This window comes from Artemia franciscana, chromosome 2 (genome assembly GCF_032884065.1).
Source record: "Artemia franciscana chromosome 2, ASM3288406v1, whole genome shotgun sequence".
NCBI classification, from domain to species: domain Eukaryota; kingdom Metazoa; phylum Arthropoda; class Branchiopoda; order Anostraca; family Artemiidae; genus Artemia; species Artemia franciscana.
The window spans coordinates 66378218-66398687 of record NC_088864.1 but is presented as its reverse complement, the minus strand read 5'-3'; the positions used below and the strand labels follow the sequence as shown (position 1 = coordinate 66398687).

Below are 20470 nucleotides of genomic sequence, written 5' to 3'. Positions count from 1 at the left end.
CCCAAGCCCCCCCGCGCGCGTAAGTCGTTACGCGCCATTGTAGTTGTGTCCCTGTGTCCCACCTGTGAATATAGATAGATTTATATATGTGTTTCAAACTACGTAAAAATTGCGAATATACAACATTTTTGGCTTTCCCACTACTGGGAGCTTTCCGTTTCCAATTGCCAGCAATTGATCTGAAAATGTTTGACAGCAGGTAGTTGTATACGTCCTGAAATTGAGTCTACTGTTTGACCAGAGTCATCGTTTTGCAATCGGACACGCATATTTGTAGTTAATTTTAATATTTTTACGTGTGCCCATAAATTAGAATTTTTCAGGCAAGCATTCATTTCGTCTGCAGGAGTTAAACTACGTAAAAATTGCGAATATACAACATTCTTGGCTTTCCCATTGTCTGTGCATATACAAAGCCGTATGTACTAATAATGACGTCATCTGCAAACGCTCTTTTTACAAACAAACAAACATGCATACACACAACTCGTTTTTATATAGATAGATAGATAGATAGATACAATACAAATTAACTGCGTAAAACTTGCGAATATACAACATTCTTCGCTGTCCAATTGTCGCTGCATATAAATAGATTGTCAGGTTTACCGACCCTCGAACATGCAACGTACAATTGTCCATGGGAAAAACAATCAGTATTAAGATCTATACCACATTTTTCTAATGCTTGACCTTGAGCTTTGTTAATGGTGATTGCAAATGCTAATCGAATTGGGAATTGCAATCTTTTCGGAAATACTTTTTCAATCAATTTATTTTTGGACGTCACTAAATTACAGAAATCAGCAGGTAGTTGCATACGTCCTGAAATTGAGTCTACTGGGAGCTTTCCGTTTCCAATTGCCAGCAATTGATCTGAAAATGTTTGACCAGAGTCATCGTTTTGCAATCGGACACGCATATTTGTTGCTGTTTTTGTGATTCCTCGGCATGCCTTCTTTTTTCACTTTCTCTTTTAGCCGCAAGTCTGCTTTCGCGTTGCTCTGGTAGTTCCTCGGCACGCTTTCTGTTCTTTCTTTCTCTATCAGCCTCAAGCCTGTTTCCTTGCTGTTCTTTTGATTCCTCGGGACGCTTTCTTTTCTGACTTTCTCTATCAGCAGCAAGTTTTTTTGCATAGACTCTTTGAGCATCTTCATCGGCTTTTGCCATTGTAAGTTCATCAGTCATTTTAAACTTAAACATTTAAACATCTCTTTGAGTGTCCCGGTCGTCATTTATATTCCCTGCGTCGATTTATATTCCCTGTGTCCCGGTGTGGCGGTGGAAGCCTTATATACTTATATCTTGCGAATATCAACATTCTTCGCTGTCCCATTGTCTGTGCATATAAATAGATTGTCAGGTTTACCGACCCTTGAACATGCAACATATAATTGTCCATGGGAAAAAAAATCCGTATTCAGATCTATACCTCATTATTCTAATGATTGCCCTTTTACATTCCCTGTGTCCCGGTCGTCATTTATATATCCCCCCTGTGCCGCCCCCGGCGTCCCCGTTTTAGTTGTGTCCCTGTGTCCCGGTCGTTATTTGTGTCCCGGTGTCCCAGTCTGTAATTTCTCTTTGAATGTCCCGGTCGTCATTTATATCCCCTGTGTCCCGGTCTTCATTTGTGTCCCGTTGTCCCGATCTGTAATTTCGTCAGTCGACAAACATGACGTCAGTCGACACACAAACATGACGTCAGTAGACAGACAGACAAACAACTTATTTTTATATACATAGATATATATATATATATATATATATATATATATATATATATATATATATATATACTAGCTGTTGGGGTGGCGCTTCGCGCCACCCCAACACCTAGTTGGTGGGGGCGCTTCGCGCCCCCCCCCCCAAGCCCCCCCGCGCGCGTAAGTCGTTACGCGCCATTGTAGTTGTGTCCCTATGTCCCACCTGTGAATATAGATATATAATATATATATATATATATATATATATATATATATATATATATATATATATATATATATATATATATATATATATATATATATATATATATATATATATATATATATATATATATATATATATGTTTTTAACTACGTAAAACTTGCGAATATACAACATTCTTTGCTGTCCCATCGTCTGTGCATATAAATAGATTGTCAGGTTTACCGACTCTTGAACATGCAACGCATAATGGTCCATGGGAAAACAATCCGTATTCAGATCTATACCTCATGATTCTATTGATTGCCCTTGAGCTTTGTTGATGGTGATTGCTAATCGACCATTTCCTTTGTTGCCGTCGTCATTTATATATCCCCCTGTGCCCCCCGGCGTCCCCGTTGTAGTTGTGTCCCTGTGTCCGGGTCGTCATTTATGTTCCCTGTGTCCCCGTCGTCATTTGTGTCCCGGTGTCCCAGTCTGTGATTTCTATTTGAGTGTCCCGGGCGTCATTTATATTCGTCAGGATATTGTAGGGCATCGTAGCATCGATGAGTTTAAGCAATTCTTGTCAACTGATTGTTTCGCCTATAAAGAATATCATCTCGAGGTAAGAACTGATCACCGACCACAACGATTGCCACTTTGTTGATAGTTGCGTATCAGGAGGCATCAATTCGATTGCTGTTTTTAAGCAGAAGCACTAAATTATTATTTTTGTGGAAAAGATGATATATATAAATATATATATATATTTTCTTTTTAGTGTTTTGTAGTTTTTACCTTTTTTAGTTTTTTTCTTCTTTTGTATTAATGCTAAAGCCAAGGTTCAAACCTGGAGCCTCTCGGACCTAGAACCTGAAACATAACGCTTTACCAACTCAGCTACTTCGGCGTGAATACATTCGTTTTGAGCAGCTTCCTCGGGTGTTGCCATTGTAGGTTCTTCAGTCATTTTACAATTAGAAATTTCTCTTTCAACGGTCTTCTTACAATTAAAAATTTGTCTTTGAACGATATTCTTAAATACCTGTGTCCTGGTCGTCATTTATATTGCCTGTGTCCCGGTCGTCATTTGTGTCCCGGTATCCCAGTCTGTAATTTCTCCTTGAGTGTCCCGGTCGTTATTTATATTCCCTCTGTCCCGGTCGTCATTTGTGTCCCGGTCTGTAATTTCTCTTTCAGTGTTTTTTCTTTTTAGTATTTTTTAGTTTTTTACATTTTTTCTTTTTTCAGTTTTCTTTTTCTTCTTTATTTTTCAGCTTCACTATGAAATACATATCGCCGAACCTTTGTTTTTTTAACTAAAATCTGGTAGGCATTGATGACCTTATCCAAGTCAAGATCACAAACCCAATCATCATCGCTATCATTTTCAGTTTTGATATGTTTTGACTCTCGCTGTCCAGGTGGATCTTCATCTAACTGCGCGGTTTTGCGTTCTTTAGCCTCAAGCCTGTTTCCTTGCTGTTCTTTTGATTCCTCGGCACGCTTTCTTTTCTGACTTTCTCTATCAGCAGCAAGTTTTTTGGCATAGACTCTTTGAGCATCTTCATCGGCTTTTGCCATTGTAAGTTCATCAGTCATTTTAAACTTAAACATTAATAGATTTCTACGTGAACATATATGTCTTAAATATCTTTAATGACGTCACCGTCATAGCAAAAATGACGACAACTAACTTCATGACGCCAGTCGACACAGAAACATGACGTCACCTGATCCACAGACAGGCAACTTATTTTTATATATATATAGATAGATATAATTCTAAAATTGTCAGGTAATTTTCTATTTTGAAATAAAAACTAAAAATTATTGCTCAGACAACATAAATATTTTTGATATTTACATAATAGCTTTAGTGGTTCTGGACTGAAAACTAAATATGCTAATCAAATTGGGAATTGCAATCTTTTAGGTTGAAAAGGCAGATCCATTGGAATCATGAGAATGCGTGGAATAAGAAAAGCCTCACCCTCAAAAGGCCCTGTCAAGATTGTTGCCTCTATTACGTTATAACAGACATGACACGTCATTTGTGTCCCGGTGTCCCGGTCTGTAGTTTCGTTAGTCGACAAACATGACGTCAGACGACAAACAACTTCATGACGACATACAGCTCAATCCTTATAATGACGTCAGTCGACAAACATGACGTCAGTCGACACACAAACATGACGTCAGTCGACAGACAGACAAACAACTTATTTTTATATATATATATAAGTGAAGCTTTGAACCTTCTGGGGTTTGAGGAGAAGCGTTCAAAGCTGTGCCAGCCTCTGGCGACTTGTTTCCGCAACGAGTTCTTAGTAGAATGGCAATTGTAGTAGACGTTGGATCATCACATGTAAAATAGTCTAATAAATCATACCTTTCAAATATTAGTAACTTTTGACTCTGGGCTTTTCGTGGCGAAAAATTTTTAACCAAATAACTTCATTTTTATGCAGGAAATAAGCAAAAACTATAAAAAATTGATGCTAAAAAAAAATATTGTCATAGCATACCTTTAAATGTTTAACTGCAAACTTGCCTGTACCCTCCGAGTCAAATGCCTCAAAAACTGTTTCCACTTCTTTTAGCTGTAGAGAAATGCCTTCATCTTTAGTCATGTCTACTGCTATTAGATTTCTAAACATAGGAAAAAATTATCAAGCTTTTTATGATCGAGGAAACATTTGGTTAAAACTAATTATATGAAACCAAATCTAATACTAAAAATTATAAAATACAACCTAAATAAAAAATATAAAAAGATACACAAAATTCTAAAACTGGTTGTATTTGATAAAAATAATTAAATACTAATTATATAAAACGAATTTAAATTAACCACGTTTTTCTAACCCAAATTAGCATTCTATTTTTGTTACCAGTCTTAAGTTTTATATTTGTTAACAGAAGACTAGTAAGTACATAATTCCACGAAAATAAACCATGATCAATCTAGATCAATTGGTAGACTGATTATGAAACATGAGGAGACAGCATACAGCAGCATAGAGGAGGGGGTAGTTTATTCTGTCTAAGCAAATATGGTTTTTTTTCCGTTTTACATGAATTATTTCCACGAGTTCTTGCGTAAGGAAAACAGTAAAGACCATTGGAGAAAGTGCTCTTTCTATTAAATAGTGATATTCATCAAACTGCAATCCTGTCTTTGGTAATAAAATATACTTCAGCGACATTTTTTTTACAAGATAGTTAAAGATAGGAAATATTAACCAGTGAGATAGTTTATAGTACATAGGAAGGTAAAACTCTTCAAGACTCAGATTATGAAGATGAGTAAAACAAAAATAAATACCAGCGAAAGGAGCATTTTTTTGGAAATCTGAGGGTTCAGATTTTGAATATTGGTTTGAACATTAATCTTGATGGTTTTTGTTTTTTTTTCAATTAGAAACAGCTTCACAAAATGTGGTTCTATCCACCTTTCTAGGGCCATAATGAGAGAAAGGTTGAGATCTAGGACATATTTGAAGGATTGTCAAAGGTTGTCCTTTTCGCCCTACCACCTAGGGTCAAAGGAAAAGCAGATTGTCCCCGAATGGGTCTGAGAGAAGACCGTAAGGAAAGCTTTAAGGGAAACTGGAACTTTTTGGTAGGGTGTAAAGAGAGAAACTTTGAAAATATTAGAATGGAGGAGGAGCGTACGTAGCTGTGTTGGCCTAAGACACCTTGGTACTGTAGTAGGCTATTAGAAGTAACAGTGCTGGTAACATATAAAAATTAAATGGTGGTGTCAGGAAGAAGTATACTGACCGAGTGGTAGTCTCAGTTAAGTAAATATCATTATTATTAAAAAAAGGTGTACAAGGCAAAGACAAAAAAATCGAATAGCCCAGACAATGGGCATTCTCGGTGTTACCAATGCAAAAAAAGTGATTTTCCTTGTTGTTCAAGCCAGGGGGCTGTAAGTTATCTGAACAAGTCTTTTGGCCATGGCGATTCTAATGGTGTGTTTTTTCTTTCCATCCGACGCCATTTTTAGCGTTTCAAGTTTATTTTCCAAAATTCCCTTGAACCTGTTTTCAAAATATACTTTACTATGTTTTTTAATTACTATGGGCCGTCGTTTGCATTTTACTAGGTTGTAGCTACTACTGCAACCATGGTGGAGCTCCGTGTTGGGGATTGAAGATTGAAGCTCTGGATGGAGTAAAGTAGAGGATAAAGAAGCTGATACGTTTGGTATACGTGGTTCTGTGCTGTGATAAGAATCAATAGTTGTGGAGACAGTTTATACTTTTGTTTTTTCTTTAATATAACTAAACACCCGTTATGTTCCACTAATTTTCGTTCCCACTGGTGTTCAGAGGTGAAATTATACTTTTTTCCCACCCAAATTAAACATTTAAACTGTCATTCACACAGATACCGAACATTTGTATTTTCATTAGCATTTCAACAAATAAGACAAAATGTATTATCAAAGGCATCTCCTTTTCAAAATTTCCCTTCTTTGGAAAACTAATGATACCGCAAAGAAAAATTGAAATGTTTTTAAACGATTAAAGGAATACTCGTACTTTTAATTCTTCAAGATTGAATTTTACTTTCTAGTTTTCTAAGGTTCCGCATGAGCTCGTTCTTTTTTTAAAAAAAAACTTTTACCTTTATTGAATATGGAGAGGCTTACCTAAGCACATGGAAAAACTTCTCTTTTTCACCAGAGTAACATACGAAAACACCTGTAACGCCATCTATAAAAACAATTTCTCAGAAAAAAATGAAATGTTAATATAGATAAGATGAGAAACATACAGTTAAAGGTAAGTAAATCTAACAGTTCGACGAACTCATCAAATATTGATATGTTCATAAGACATAGCATATTTACCGTGATGTATGCGTAATATGAATAATCCATAAACAACTGCAATTTGTTACTAAAAGGGTATGCTTTGGTTTATTATTGCTTTATTTATAGATGGTGTACATGCATATTAGTATGTGGATAGGCTAAAAGAATTTTTTTTTTCAAGTGGAGAACAGAGCAAGGTTAAAACTTAGAACGATCAGAATTTGTTATATATATATGAAGGCACGCCTCAATTCTCTCTAAACTGTAGTTTCAAAATATTACAAATCGTTGTTATATTATAAATGAAGCAAGAGTAAAACTTTAGGTTCTAAAAGATCTGTCAGAACTGAGTTTAGAGGTTTACAACCCTGACAATTACTTGGTAAAACACCAGTGACAGAAAGGTATTGGGCAAGCTAAGTAGTGACAATTATTTTGAGCACCTTTAAAAATGGTGACATTGGAATGCACCTAGTCGAGTTTTTCCAACTTCAATCAACTTTCCCTTTTAAAGACCAACGCTGAACAACAATGTTTTCACTCGAAAGCCTCAAATTCATATAAAAAAGCCTCACTTTTCAAGACAAAACAAACAACAACCTCTAAGCAGTTCATTGGGCAAGGGGGTGAACAAAATACACATATTGCCTTTAAGACAAGGCCGTAGAGTAGGAGTCAGCATTTTTTTTTTTTTAACTGCTACTGAAGAGTTGGATTCTGGGTCAGATATTATCTAGTATCTAAAGTAAGAATAGAACAGACTATGTATTAATAGACCCTATGTATTTGTAAATTCATAGGTATCAGGGTTTACTTTTTACTGAGGTTTGAGCATGGGTTGGATATTTCCTAATGAGTGAGGGGGCACCCAATTTTCAACTGACTCCACATCTCTTCGTTAAAGGATATTGTTATTTTACCCTTTAAATTAAATTCATTGCACTTTGGCTAAACAAGGCCAGAACGGAGCTAGTGTTTTAACTATGCTGGATAGATTTTCTACAGAAAGTTCAACACCGCCTGATTTTGCTGGACATGCAATTTGTTTAATCTCCATTCAATTAAATCTTACATCTTTTGAGTGAACAACGGTAATTTTTTCCAGAATAATTGTCATATAAAATTTCATAGCGGATATTTCTTAGAAAAAGGATCTTCTCAACACTGAAATAGTTTTAACTCTGTAGAGATTATTCTGAACTAAGTGAGATCTCCTTCATTAGAAATGAAAATAAGTGCTTGCATTGTTATTGCAACTAAAGCAAATGGATGGGAAATGCAACAATATATTAAAATGGCAAAACCTGGTATAGCCTCTTTCAGTAACATCTCTTACTAGGTTACTGCTGCAACCCTGAAAAGCATAAATTTGAGACCACCAGGTGATATAATGAGAGAGCTTCAAAAATAGAATATTAACGAATTACATGATGTCATAGATCTCCATTGCCTTTTACTGAGGGGGATTTTTCCTCCCAGACAGACATATCTAATTGAGCTTTCTCTTTTATTAGAGCATATAAAACATTGCAAACTTTTTATAAATTTTTTACACATTACGTATGCAAAAAGCCATGTGATCAGGCTCCACGAAAACTGCAGGATTTGTCTATATTGCTTTATTTAATATCAATTGACATTACAAATTTTTTCTCTGCATGACAAATTACCTCCCCTTATCCTCCAGCAACAAATTCATACGCATGCGTTCGATTGGAGTTTATTTGAGAACCAACAACCAAAAAGTTTTTTTTCAGGTGCAAAAAGGCCTTTATCTGTTAAATGAGGTCACAAATATTTGGAATTAACCATTTTTTTTTATTGGTTTTCAATTAAACAATCACAATTAAAATCCATATCCGTTGCTGGTATTTAAACTAAGTTGCCAGAAAATTCAGCTAATTGGCCAATGAAAGTGATATTTTTCAAAGGGTAGTTACTTAATGAGGCAACTAAAATCACAAAGGTTGGGAGTTAAATAGTACTGAAAAACAAAGTTCTTCCTGTGAGGACATCTGTATGAACGTAAAGCCAAATAAAATCAGAGATGAAACTTTTAAGTAGAATCCCTCAGAAAGCAAAAGCAAAACAGTGTGTATTTTATTGAATTTGCTGCAAGTCCCAAAATTCAAGAGCTAATACTGGTAATCAGAAAAGAGGTGGTAGGCCTGTTAAGCCCCTGATGAATTGGGGGAAATTTAAAAGCCAAAATTGAAATAAAAATGTAAAAAACTCTTTTTAATTTCTTTTAAAGTCTCCTCCTCCCCCATTCTTTGTGTGGCAAACCAGAAGACACTATGTCCCAATTAAGCAAAAATACCCTTTAACTTGTATTACCATTCTACTTTACCCATCCCACTTAAATAAATCAAGAATACAAAGCAGCCAAAGCTCAACCATTTGTCAAACTGAATCAAGGAATCACATGCCAATTCAACCAACAGTCCAATTCCATCTAAACCAACCAAATCTAAAAACAATCATTAAGAAAAAATGACAAGGAGCTAGCAGGCCACAGCTTGGGAGTTTTTATTAATAAAAATGATAGAGGCATTTCATGATCAGCTCTAACAGATATTGCTAAAACTAAATCTAAGTGAATATTAGCTACTTAAAAAAGGCCAAAAAGCCTACCATTTGTTTCTTGGCAAAGCAAGAAACCGAAGAACAAAATCAAAAACTTCAAGTAAAAAAACACTTCATAGCAAAAATAAGATGTTCATAATAACTTTAAAAAAAGAAAGAGTTGTTCCATTGGAAAGAAATGAGGAAAATCACTGCAGAGTGCAACGAAATTCTTGCTTGAGAGATAAAGAGGAATCCATTTTTTAGGTATAAATCACACAAAAAAACTAGCTGACACTTTGTACCTGATCTGGAAAATTCTGTTGAGTTTAATCATTTTCAGAGGGCAACTTTTTCAACCAGCAACTTGAATCTGTGTTTGTAAAAAATGACAATGTTAGCTCTATTAAAAATTAATAAACCCCATTATGCTACCTATTGATATCATACCTAATAACAGAAGAAGAACCAAACTAAATATGTGCATACAAACTGCAGTCAAATCTGGCATGAAGTCTGTCAGTGTGATTGGTCGTTCGTCGAATTTATGGAGGTAGAAGACACGTGGGAGGCAATGAAAAATGCGTTGTTGGGCATCATCAATAAAAACGCAACTATTGCGTAAAGACGTAAACCAAGAACTCTCCCCTTCATGAGCAGAGAAATGAAAATTTCCAGGAGCAAGAAAAAGAAACTGTCAAAGCTCATAAGCCAGAACCCACATAGGGCTGACTACCTAATTAAGTTCAAAGGTGTAAGGGACAAAATTTGAGCACTGTCCCGAATATTGATAGAGAATTACGAGGAGGCCATTGCTGCAACCTCAAAAACCAACCTCAAGAAGTTCTGGAAATACGCCTCTGCACATAAGCCTGGTGGTCACATAGTTATCGAGCTGATTTGTAATGGAATCTAGTCAAATAACCCAAAAAAAATCACTGATGACTTGAATGACCAGTTTGCATCAGTATTCACATCTATAGACCACACAACATAATAAACACTCAAGTGTCTTCAGTAACAGTGGATAGGGCTGAACTTGAATCTCGGCTTAAAAAGATTAATCCAAATAATTCTGTTGGGCCAGATGGCATTCATCTGCTGGGCCAGATGGCATTCATCCATAACTCTTAAATGAAGCTCACGCCTAATCAGCACTGCCACTCTCGAGGCTCTTCCAAAAGTCTATTGACGTCAAATTCATACCACTGAACAGGAAAGTTGCCCACACCATGCCAATACACAAAGGAGATGGCAGGACCAAAGCTCTTAATTATTGGAAACTCTGTATTACTTCTGCTGTTGTGAAAATTCTAGAAGGCATAGTAAATACTGCCTCTCCCAAACATTTCGCCACAATTAACCTTCTATCAAAACACCAGTACGGATTCCAACCAGGTAAATAAGTTGAAACAAATCTGATTGACTCATATTATTACATAACTGAGCTCCTTGACCAAAGTCTCCGAGTTGATGTAGTTCTGCTAGACTTTTCTAAAGCCTTTGATAAAGTCTGTCATCAAAGGCTCCAGTTGAATTTGAAGGTAATTTGTATTGAAGAGGATATGGTGGACCGGATTATGTCTTTCTTGAAGGGAAGAAAGCAGCAGATCAGAGCTTTTGGTGAAGGGTGGTACAGCTTTCTATTCTGAAATAGCAGAGTTCTTAAGTGGAATCCCTTAGGGAACTGTTTTGGGCCTACACTTTTCAATATCTACATTAACGATGCTCCAAAACGTAACTAATAAACTTAGCCTATATGCTGATGACTTGAAACTTATTGGTCCTGTTGACACGCAGCAGCGTGTAGCCTCAATAATGTCCGACCTAGATTGCTTTGGCAAATGGGCCAGTATATGGAGACTCAAGTTTAATATTGAAAAGTGCGAGGTTCTCCATTTCGGAACCATATGGAGCCAAACTCTTCCACCTCAAAAAGCCAGCACAGCTGGACAAAACTGGGTTTTACAGAACTGGTTAAGGAACCGAAAGTTTGGCCATCTTACATCGCTGATCCTATGGACGCGCTTATTCTGAATTAATAATTTACAAATTTTCTAGCAACAAGCTGTCCTGATCCTGGGATACCCACATACCCACTCATCAAACACACGTAAATTAAAAAGTGGACTTTTACTAAGGCTGTCAGCAATGAGTTGCTGTAGACGAAAAAATTCCCGTAAGCAAGCTTTCGGGTAGGTGATGGTGAGTTTAATAAGTTCGTTTTTTGGCAGATTTACCGTTAATATTAAAGCGCATATCCCCCTTTTACTTCCTTCAATTCCCCCACCCATTATAGGAGACTGTCTTTTTTTCAACTGAAAGTAAGGAGCAACATTAAAACTTTAAACGAACGGAAATTATTAAGTATATGAGGGAGGTTGCCCCCTCCTCATCACCTCGCTCTTTACATTAAAGTTTTTTAGCGCTTTTAAAAATGATTCTTATTGCTCTAATTAAACAAGCCTTCTGTTTTGGTACACAATTCAAACTTTAGCGTAAAGAGCAAGGTGTTGAGGAGGGGGCGACCCCCGTATATACGTAATAATTTCTGTTCATTTTAAGTTTTTATGTTGTTCCTTACTTTCAGTTGAAAAAACTTGTCTTTTATTTAATTTTTGATCTTTTTTTAAATAATATCAGGAAATCTGGCTCCACCTCCACGTAAATATTTCTCCTTTCCATGTATATATACTCTAGACAATTCAATCCGGGTGAAAATTCAACCTGGACAATTATGCCTAACATCTCCACATGTGAAATTGAGTCAGAGAAAGCAAGACATAAGAAGAATTTCGCATGAGAATTTTGGCCAATTCCCCAGTATAAAATTTCCGCTAAAAAATTCACCCTCTGGAAGCCTTCCTCTCCATTAAAATATTCCACACAGAAAATATTCCAGCAGAAAATTCGTCCCCCCCCCCACTCGAAAAATGTATGCATGGTTCCCAATAACAAATACTACACATGAACAATGCGCAAATTTTATAGCTCAAAGACCTTTTCCCAGGAGCTGTGAGGGGGGGGGGCGCCATTTTATCCCCAAAGACATTGTTATTCGGCTTTTCAACTATGCTCAACAAATTGGCCATGTCAAAATTGTAATCGGACGAATTTGAGAAAAAAGGGGCATGGAAGGGGGCTTACTTGCCCTCTCATCCTTTTGGTGATTTAAAAAGGGCAATTGAACTTTTAATTTCGGTTCAAGTGACCCATCTCCCAATATTCTAGGACCACTGGGTCAATACGAACACGCGGGAAAAAAAACAAATTAACATACATCCGTGATCTTCTGGATTAAATAAAAAAACAAGTTTTTTAAATGAAAGTAAGGAGCAACATTAAAACTTAAAACGAACAGAAATTACTCCTCATATAAAAGGGGCTTTTCCTCCTCAACGCCCCGCTCTTTACGCTAAAGCTTGACTCTTTCTCTTAACTCTACTTTTTTAAAAAGTAAGAAACTTTAGCGTAAAGAACGGGGCGTTGAGGAGGAAAATCCCCTTTAATATACGGAGTAATTTATGCTCGTTTTAAGTTTTAATGTTGCTCCTTACTTTTATTTAAAAAAAAAACTTGTTTTTATTTAATTTCTGGATGTTTTTGAATTAATGCATGTTTTGATCTTGGCTCTCCACACATAAATAATTAAAAGGAAATTTGCATAGTAATTAATTGCAATTAATCGGAAGATTTTGAGAAAAAAGAAGCGAGGGAGGAGGCCTAGTTGCCCTCCAATTTTTTGATTACTTAAAAAGGCAACTAGAACTTTTAATTTTTTACGAACGTTTTCATAAGTAAAAAATATGCGTAACTTACGAATGAACTTACGTAGCCGACTTCTATATTCGTATGTTTTTATTGCGTATATGAAGGGGCTTACCCCTCGTCGATGCCTCGCTCTTTACGCTAAAGCTTAAATTTTGTCCCAAATTCTTAAGAATGACCCCTAAATCACAAAGGCCGTAGAATAAATAGTTGAAATTACAAAAAAGACTTTAGCGTAGAGAGCGAGGTATTACGAGGAGGTAAACCTCTCATATGCGTAATAATTTCTGTTCGTTTTAAGTTTTAATGCTGCTCCTCTTTTTCGGTAAAAAAAACTTTTCATATTTATTTTTCATTGTTTAATAAATAATGCTAGAAAATCCTGCGCCCCCTCAATTGAAAGTCTCTTCCCCCATGAGAAGTTCCTCCATGGAAATATCTACCCAGGTAACCCCCCTCAAATATCCTCCCCTCTCAACTCCCCCCCCCCCCCAAACCAAAAAAAACTGAAAACGTCTGTACACTTCCCAGTAACCATTACTGTATGTAAACACAGGTCAAAGTTTGTAACTTGCAGCCCCTCCCATGGGGACTGCGGGGGAGTAATTCGTCCCCAAAGATATATCTATTAGATTTTTCGACTATGGGGAATAAAATGGCTATCTCAGAATTTTGATCCGGTGACTTTGGGAAAAATGAGCGTGGGAGGGGGCCTAGGTGCCCTCCGATTTTTTAGTCACTTAAAAAGGGCACTAAAACTTTTAATTTCCGTTAGAATGAGCCCTTTTGCGACATTCTAGGACCACTGAGTCGATAAGATCACCCGTGGGAAAAAAAAAACAAAAAAAAAACAAACAAATAAACACGCATCCGTGATTTGTCTTCTGGCAAAAAATGTGAAATTCCACATTTTTGTAGATAGGGGCTTGAAACTTCTACAATACTGTTCTCTGATACGCTGAATCTGATGATGTGATTTTCGTTAAGATCGTATGACTTTTAAGGGGTGGCCCCCCCCTATTTTCGAAAATGAGGCAAATTTTCTCAGGCTCGTAACTTTTGATGAGTAAGACTAATCTTGATGAAACTTAAATATTTAAAATCAGTGTTTAAATGCAATTTTTCTATGTAACTATTGGTATCAAAATTCCATATTTTAGAGTTTCGGTTATTATTTAGCCTGGTCGCTCCTTACTACAGTTCGTTACCAAGAACTGTTTGAAAAAAAAAACTGAAATCCATATTTTTGCATATCGGAGCTTGAAACCACTACAGTGCAGCTCTCCGGCAAATACTACACTGAATCTGATGGTTTTGATTTTCACAAGATTCTATAACTTTTAGGGGGTGTTTCTCCTTTTTTTCCGAAATCAGGCAAATTTTCTCAGGCTCGTAGCATTTGATTAGTAAGACTAAACTTGCTGAAACTTATGCATTTGGAATCAGCATAATATGGATTTTTTTTATATATCCATTGGTATCAAAGTTCCGTTTTTTCGACTTTCAGTTACTATTGAGCCAGGTCGCTCCTTACTTACAGTTCGTTACCACGAACTGTTTGAAAATTACAACTCCCCTCATTGAACAACAATAAAAAATCACTTTTTTACATGGACAGCAGTGATATGTTCCCTTATTTTTCTTCGTCACTACCGAGGCACTGGAACATCATTGAGAGCTGTTTGAAGACTCATACAAGCTAATTCTTATATATTATCTTCTTTTTTATATATTAGACTCTATAAGGCCGCCTTAAGTTACACATGGTACACTAAAAAGCGTAATTTGGGTAACATTTTTCGAATGGAAATACTGGGCTGGGAACATGAACATCATAAAGAGGGCTCATTTATAAACTAATTTCGTATTTAATTGCTCTTTATAAATTTGAATTAATAAGGCAACCATAAAGTGCCATATGACACCCCAAAAGCACACTTTGGGTTGTTTTTTCATTTTTTAAAAATAACAATAAAGGGTGTTGTCCAATTAATTTTTTCTCCAAATTATGACGGCCAACTGCCCCCCCCCCCAAAAAAAAAACGACACCACTGGGAATACTTAGGGCAAGGTGTCATTTTTCATAGTCGGGAAAAGCTAAAAGAAGGGGTAGTATCTACCTATATTCATAGGTGGTACACAGGGACATAACTACAATGGCACGTAACTAGTATGGCTCGTAACGACATACGCGCGTGGGGGGCTTGGGGGAATCCAATCAACAATACCCAATTTGTTCAAAAAAAGTCGGTAGGTCATATAACTATAATTATCATTTTGACAGATGCCCGGGCAGGGGTTTTAAGTTTTGTAATTTCTCCCCTGCTTAGATCTAAGGTTCTTATTGGGAAAATGGGTCAAATTCGATGCTGGATCTCCAAAACAGCCTTTGATATTCAGAAAAGGCTAGAAAAGGTAGTGACAGTGGACAAGTAAGGCCGTGAAACTGGGATCTTTTGAAGGATTAGGAAAATACTCTAGACGTTTTCTAAAGAAATTCTCTAATGATAGTCTTCGGTACTCGTTTAAATGACTGTGCATCAAGCATATAACATCTATATCACTATATTTAACTATCTCACTATAGGTTAGCATCTATATCACTATATTTGACCGTGCATCTATATCACTATATTTAAAATAATTAAATTGAAAAATGTTTTTCTGAAACATGTTTAAGCATTACGATGCCCAACAAGTCTTCTATTCCCATTAAAAGGCATATTTATTAATTTTATTCTTAATTTTTGTATCTTAAATATGTTCTTCACATGTACATCTTAAATGTATACGACTGGAAAAATATGGTAGATAAAGTGAAAAAGTACAGCAAAAACTGTGTATCATGTAATAAGCTGTCAAAAATCCTATTTAATCCACTTTCTAGGGCTATGAGGAAAGAAGGGATAAGATGGATAGATCATGCTTTTCGGATGAAAGACGATAGTCTGCCAAAAATAATGCTTTTCGCAATTAAGCTGTGGAAGGCAGGAGTAGCCTAAGGCAAAGAATAAAAGAAAAATGCCATCCTCGAATGGGGTTTGAAAACTCGCTAGAAAAGATTTGAAGAGAGTAGTAGCTTCATCGGATGGATTAAAAAGTAAAGCTGCAAATGGAGGGGGTGGAGGAGGAGCGTGTGTAGCTACGTTGACCTCTGTATTAGCTAAGTCATTTGGCATTGCCTTGGCGTTAAGTCATTTGAAGGTTTGCAAGACTTCAGAAAGGACGGGGAACACCCCGAGAAGGACTTTCATGATGGTTTTTACTTTCTTTTACTTTTTTTGTATATGCGGAATTCTGCAACTCTATGCGGAATTCTTCAAATACATGATAGTCTTTGAATTGTTTGTCTATAAGAGAAAAAAAAATATCTTCCAGATTGTAGAGGTTTCATCTAACAACATAACATCTATTCGAGCTAATCTTCATTTATTTGGCACCTATTGATGCTACGACTTAACACGTGTGACACTCATAACCTTTTTAGGGTGTTGAAACAGATGATTTAAATTAAAATCATGCTTCACAATTCAACATCGAAAACTACCAGCTAAAAGGGATTTATATACAGTTGCAAGCATTTCTGACTCGTCATTTTGTTCAAGGCAATGACGAACTAGTACAGTGACTATCCGCTCAGAGAACAAAAAAAATGAGAAATGAGGGTGACTATTAAATTTTGGCGTAATTCCAAATATTTGAGCTTTCATCAGAATTGATGGGAATTCATAAAAAATGGTTTTAATAAGAAATGTTCTACAATTTAGTACAGTTTTCTCAAAATTATGGAACAATCAATCTTATGCCAAAATGTAATTAGTTTGAAGAAAAAATAATGATATCAGTATAGTGACAACGGCTGAAATTACCCATTGTCACAATAACCTACCTACCTTGCTTCTTTTGGGACCCATTGGAAGAACAAGCTTATTGTGGCAATGTGCGATTTCAGCCATAGTCAACAAGACCAAAACACAAAAAAAATCACAAGAAGAACCAATGGGCTGCCAACTTTCTGCACCCTGGTGTACTTTTCGGAGCGTCACTTGTTCTGCTACACATGGCGCATTTCTACCAACCATTTTTGCTTTTTACCTTTTACTGTATTTTTTACTTTTACCTGAAAAAATAGAATCAGCTGTCCAATCAATCAAATCGAAGCAATTTATCGCTTTGACCCGTATTAATCACTTTAACCAAAACCGATCTTGGTGACTGAGACCGAGAAGTGAGTTAGATGCTTTAGAATGAGTCAAGAAGCGAGTTGGAGGGAGGGAAGTGACTGCTGATTGCGTTTCTTATTCTAACTGAGGATAAGATTTTGTAAACATGTTCCCCTATAGGACAAATTTCTCTGTAGTCATCTTGGGATTCTTCACCGAGCTATTATATATATACCATTGTTTAACTTTGTTTAACCAGTAAACTGTTTAACCAGTAAACTCAAAGCTTACAATTTGAGTCCATGAACTTGCACCACTACGGCAAAATATCCCAATAATTATCTTTGGATTCTTACCCGAATTTTTACGTATTATACTTTAATAAAAGTAGACTGAGCTTCGTTCGGTAAAAACAAACTCAGTTTTTTTAATCTCTGTCGAAAACAACATTACATTTATTTTATTTTATTTGGCAAACTTTTTTGCATAATTTTACCGACAAATTATTCTATACTGTCAACAACTAAATCAACCAAAAATCAAACAATCGACAATCAAATCTTCAGCAATATTTATTATAACTATCCAAGTATTTACGGCGTTACTGGTATAACAAGTTTTTAAAACAGTTCCAGGTGAGAACTATAAGTAAGGAGCGACACGGCTCAATAGTAGCCGAAACTCTATAGAACGGAATTTTGATACAAATAATAAATATAAAGAAAGGCTTATTGATGTGATTCAACATATATACGATTCGCTAAGCTTACAACATGAGAAAATTTGCCTGATTTTCGAAAAAGGGGGGAAACACCCGCTAAAAGTCGAAAAGTCTTCATGAAATTCACACCGTCATATTCAGTGTTTCAGAGAACCCTGCTGTAGAGTTCGTCAAGCTCCAATCTGCAAAAATGTAGAAATTTGTATTTTTTGTCAAAAGAGAAACCACGGATGCGTGTTTATTCGCTTTTTTTGTTTTTGTTCCTTCAGGGGGTGATCGTATTGAACCAATGGTCTTAGAACATCGGAAGAGGGCTTATTTGAACGGAAATAAAAAGTTCTAGTGTCCTTTTTAAGTGACCAAAAAGATTCGGACCTTTTCTCCAAAATCGTCCGATCAAAATATAGAGATTGCCTTTTATTCAACATAGTTGGAAAATACCAAAACCTTAACTCTAGAGATAACAGGATACCCCCTCCAGCTCCTCGGGATAGGTCTTTAAGTTATAAAATTTACCCATTGTTTATGTATAGTATTTGGTACTGGAAAGTAAGGAGACATTTTTTTAGGGGGGGGGGGATTTGGTGCTTGGGTTGGGTTTCCACGGGAATAATTTTCCGTAAGGAGTAAAATTCACGGGGGATGAACTATCAAGGAGAAATTTTACGCTGGGAAGGATTCGGCAGAATTCCTCTACGATATTATTTTTATTTTTTCTTACTTTCTCCTTGCCTACTCAATTTTGCATGTGGAGATGTTCCTGGATAATTGTCCGGGGGATATTTTCAGATTGTTGGATTTCCGGGAAATAATTTCTATGGAAGGGGAGATTTCCGGAGTGATCAGAAAAACGATTAGAACTTAGTCTTTTTCAAATGAAAGCATGCTAAGGATAATTTTTTAGACTGAATCTTCTGCAAAGAATTTTACAGAGGGGGGGATTTTCACATGACTTTCAATCACTAAGGAATTGAGGCAGGGGCCCCAAAGCCCTGTTTTGCCACCATTGCTCATTTCTTGATAACGAAAAGTTAGCATAGCCAAATAGATGGTTTTTTCCATGGGGGGGATTTCTTGATATAATTCATAGATTTGGGTCTACATTGCTGGATGTTTACTAATTTTAACTTTTTCCCCTCGTTTAATGAGAAAGGGGGGCCAGACACTCTTGAGGAGATGCGCCCATCTTGTTGTTTGCAGGAATCCTAGACGTAAAACTTGGTTGTATTTGGATTCAGTACAACAGCGCAGGTGTAAGGGTGGCATGAATTGAATGTTGCATTTTAACTGAGGTCGAATTTGCAAAAAATGACATATTCTAACTAGTGATCAGCGACCCCCCCTCAGAAGAAATCAGGGTCGTTCCCCCAAAAACTGAATTTTCTTGAATTGTTGAGAACTTCTTATTCATATAGTCCATTTCTTTTTTTTTATTACTGCTCAGGCCCTTGGATTTTTATCACAAGATTTGTTTGATTGTTATGAAAATGAAAAGCCTGTAAAACCTGCAAAAGCATCAGTAAAACCCTTGACACTCGTAAGTACTGTAAATTGGGTATATACGAGTAAAATACAGGTTGCCAGAGTATTACTAAGCTTTCAGTATTACTAAGCAAAATATAAACTAAGTTCTGCTTAGTTTCAGTGCTAGGAGTAGTAATCTCACTTTTTGGGATGTGTAAGTGTACTCTTTAACTTTGAAGGCACCCCGGATCCTGGACACCATGTTCATTTCAAAATTGCTTATATTGGATTTTTTACTCTGATTTAGCAACATACTACCATAAAAGGTATGCCTCTTATAAGGCACATCCAGGTATTTTTTCGTAACTTCATTCTTTTATAATGGACTAGTAAGAAAGTGTCAATTTGACAACAGGACCAAAACAAAAGAAAAAACTTTTTTCGCAAGAAGAACCAATGGGCTACCAACTTTCCGTAACCTGGTGTGCTTTTTGGAGCGTCACTTGTTCTGCTACGGATGGTGCATTTCCGTCAACAATGACATACGTCCCACTGTGTACACGATTTTAAAGTGGGCCCTCACAAAGGACCAAGGTATTATGGTATATGTAGTAAACTATTAATAAATGAAAATAATTCCTGTGATTTCAAAAAAAATAAAATATACCCTGAGCAAATAAAAAAAAAGCACAGGGGTATAGGCCTCCACACGACTCGAAAGGTGTAAAGATAAAAGCGACTCAAAAGGTAAAAAGATAGGCAGTGCAATAGCGCAGCTTCCCAAGTAGAGAGTGAAGAGGGCACAATGTACTTTTTTCTGACCAACGCACTTCTTATAGAAGGAGTTGTCATAGAAACTTCGAAAGTAGCTCATTCGATTGGAAATTGGAAATCCTGATGCCCTCTTTAAGAATCAAAAGTGATCGGAGGGCAACTAGCCACCCACGCCTTCTTTTCGAAAATTGCATCCGATCAATATTTTGGGATAGGCATTTTATTCAAAGTGGTCCAAAGATCATATAAAAAGACGCTCGGGGTTGACGCAGCATC

General features: G+C 36.4%; 2 protein-coding genes across 3 annotated transcripts in view; one reads left to right on the top strand and one right to left on the bottom strand.

Annotated features, from left to right (window-relative positions):
* The window catches only part of LOC136043977 (uncharacterized), a 48567-nt gene that overhangs the window by 20356 nt on the left and 7741 nt on the right, over positions 1-20470 (bottom strand). For both annotated transcript variants that reach the window (XM_065729063.1, XM_065729062.1), the window contains exons 2-3: positions 6575-6638; positions 4440-4563 (exon numbers count right to left, since the gene is read on the bottom strand). In XM_065729063.1, coding sequence (XP_065585135.1) covers positions 4440-4563; positions 6575-6638 — 188 coding nt within the window. The remainder of the gene's footprint in view (positions 1-4439; positions 4564-6574; positions 6639-20470) is intronic.
* LOC136043976 (LON peptidase N-terminal domain and RING finger protein 3-like) overlaps positions 6633-20470 on the top strand; it is a 95533-nt gene continuing 81695 nt past the window's right edge. The window contains exon 1 of the mRNA XM_065729059.1: positions 6633-6707. The gene's annotated coding sequence lies outside the window, so the exon portion shown is untranslated. The remainder of the gene's footprint in view (positions 6708-20470) is intronic.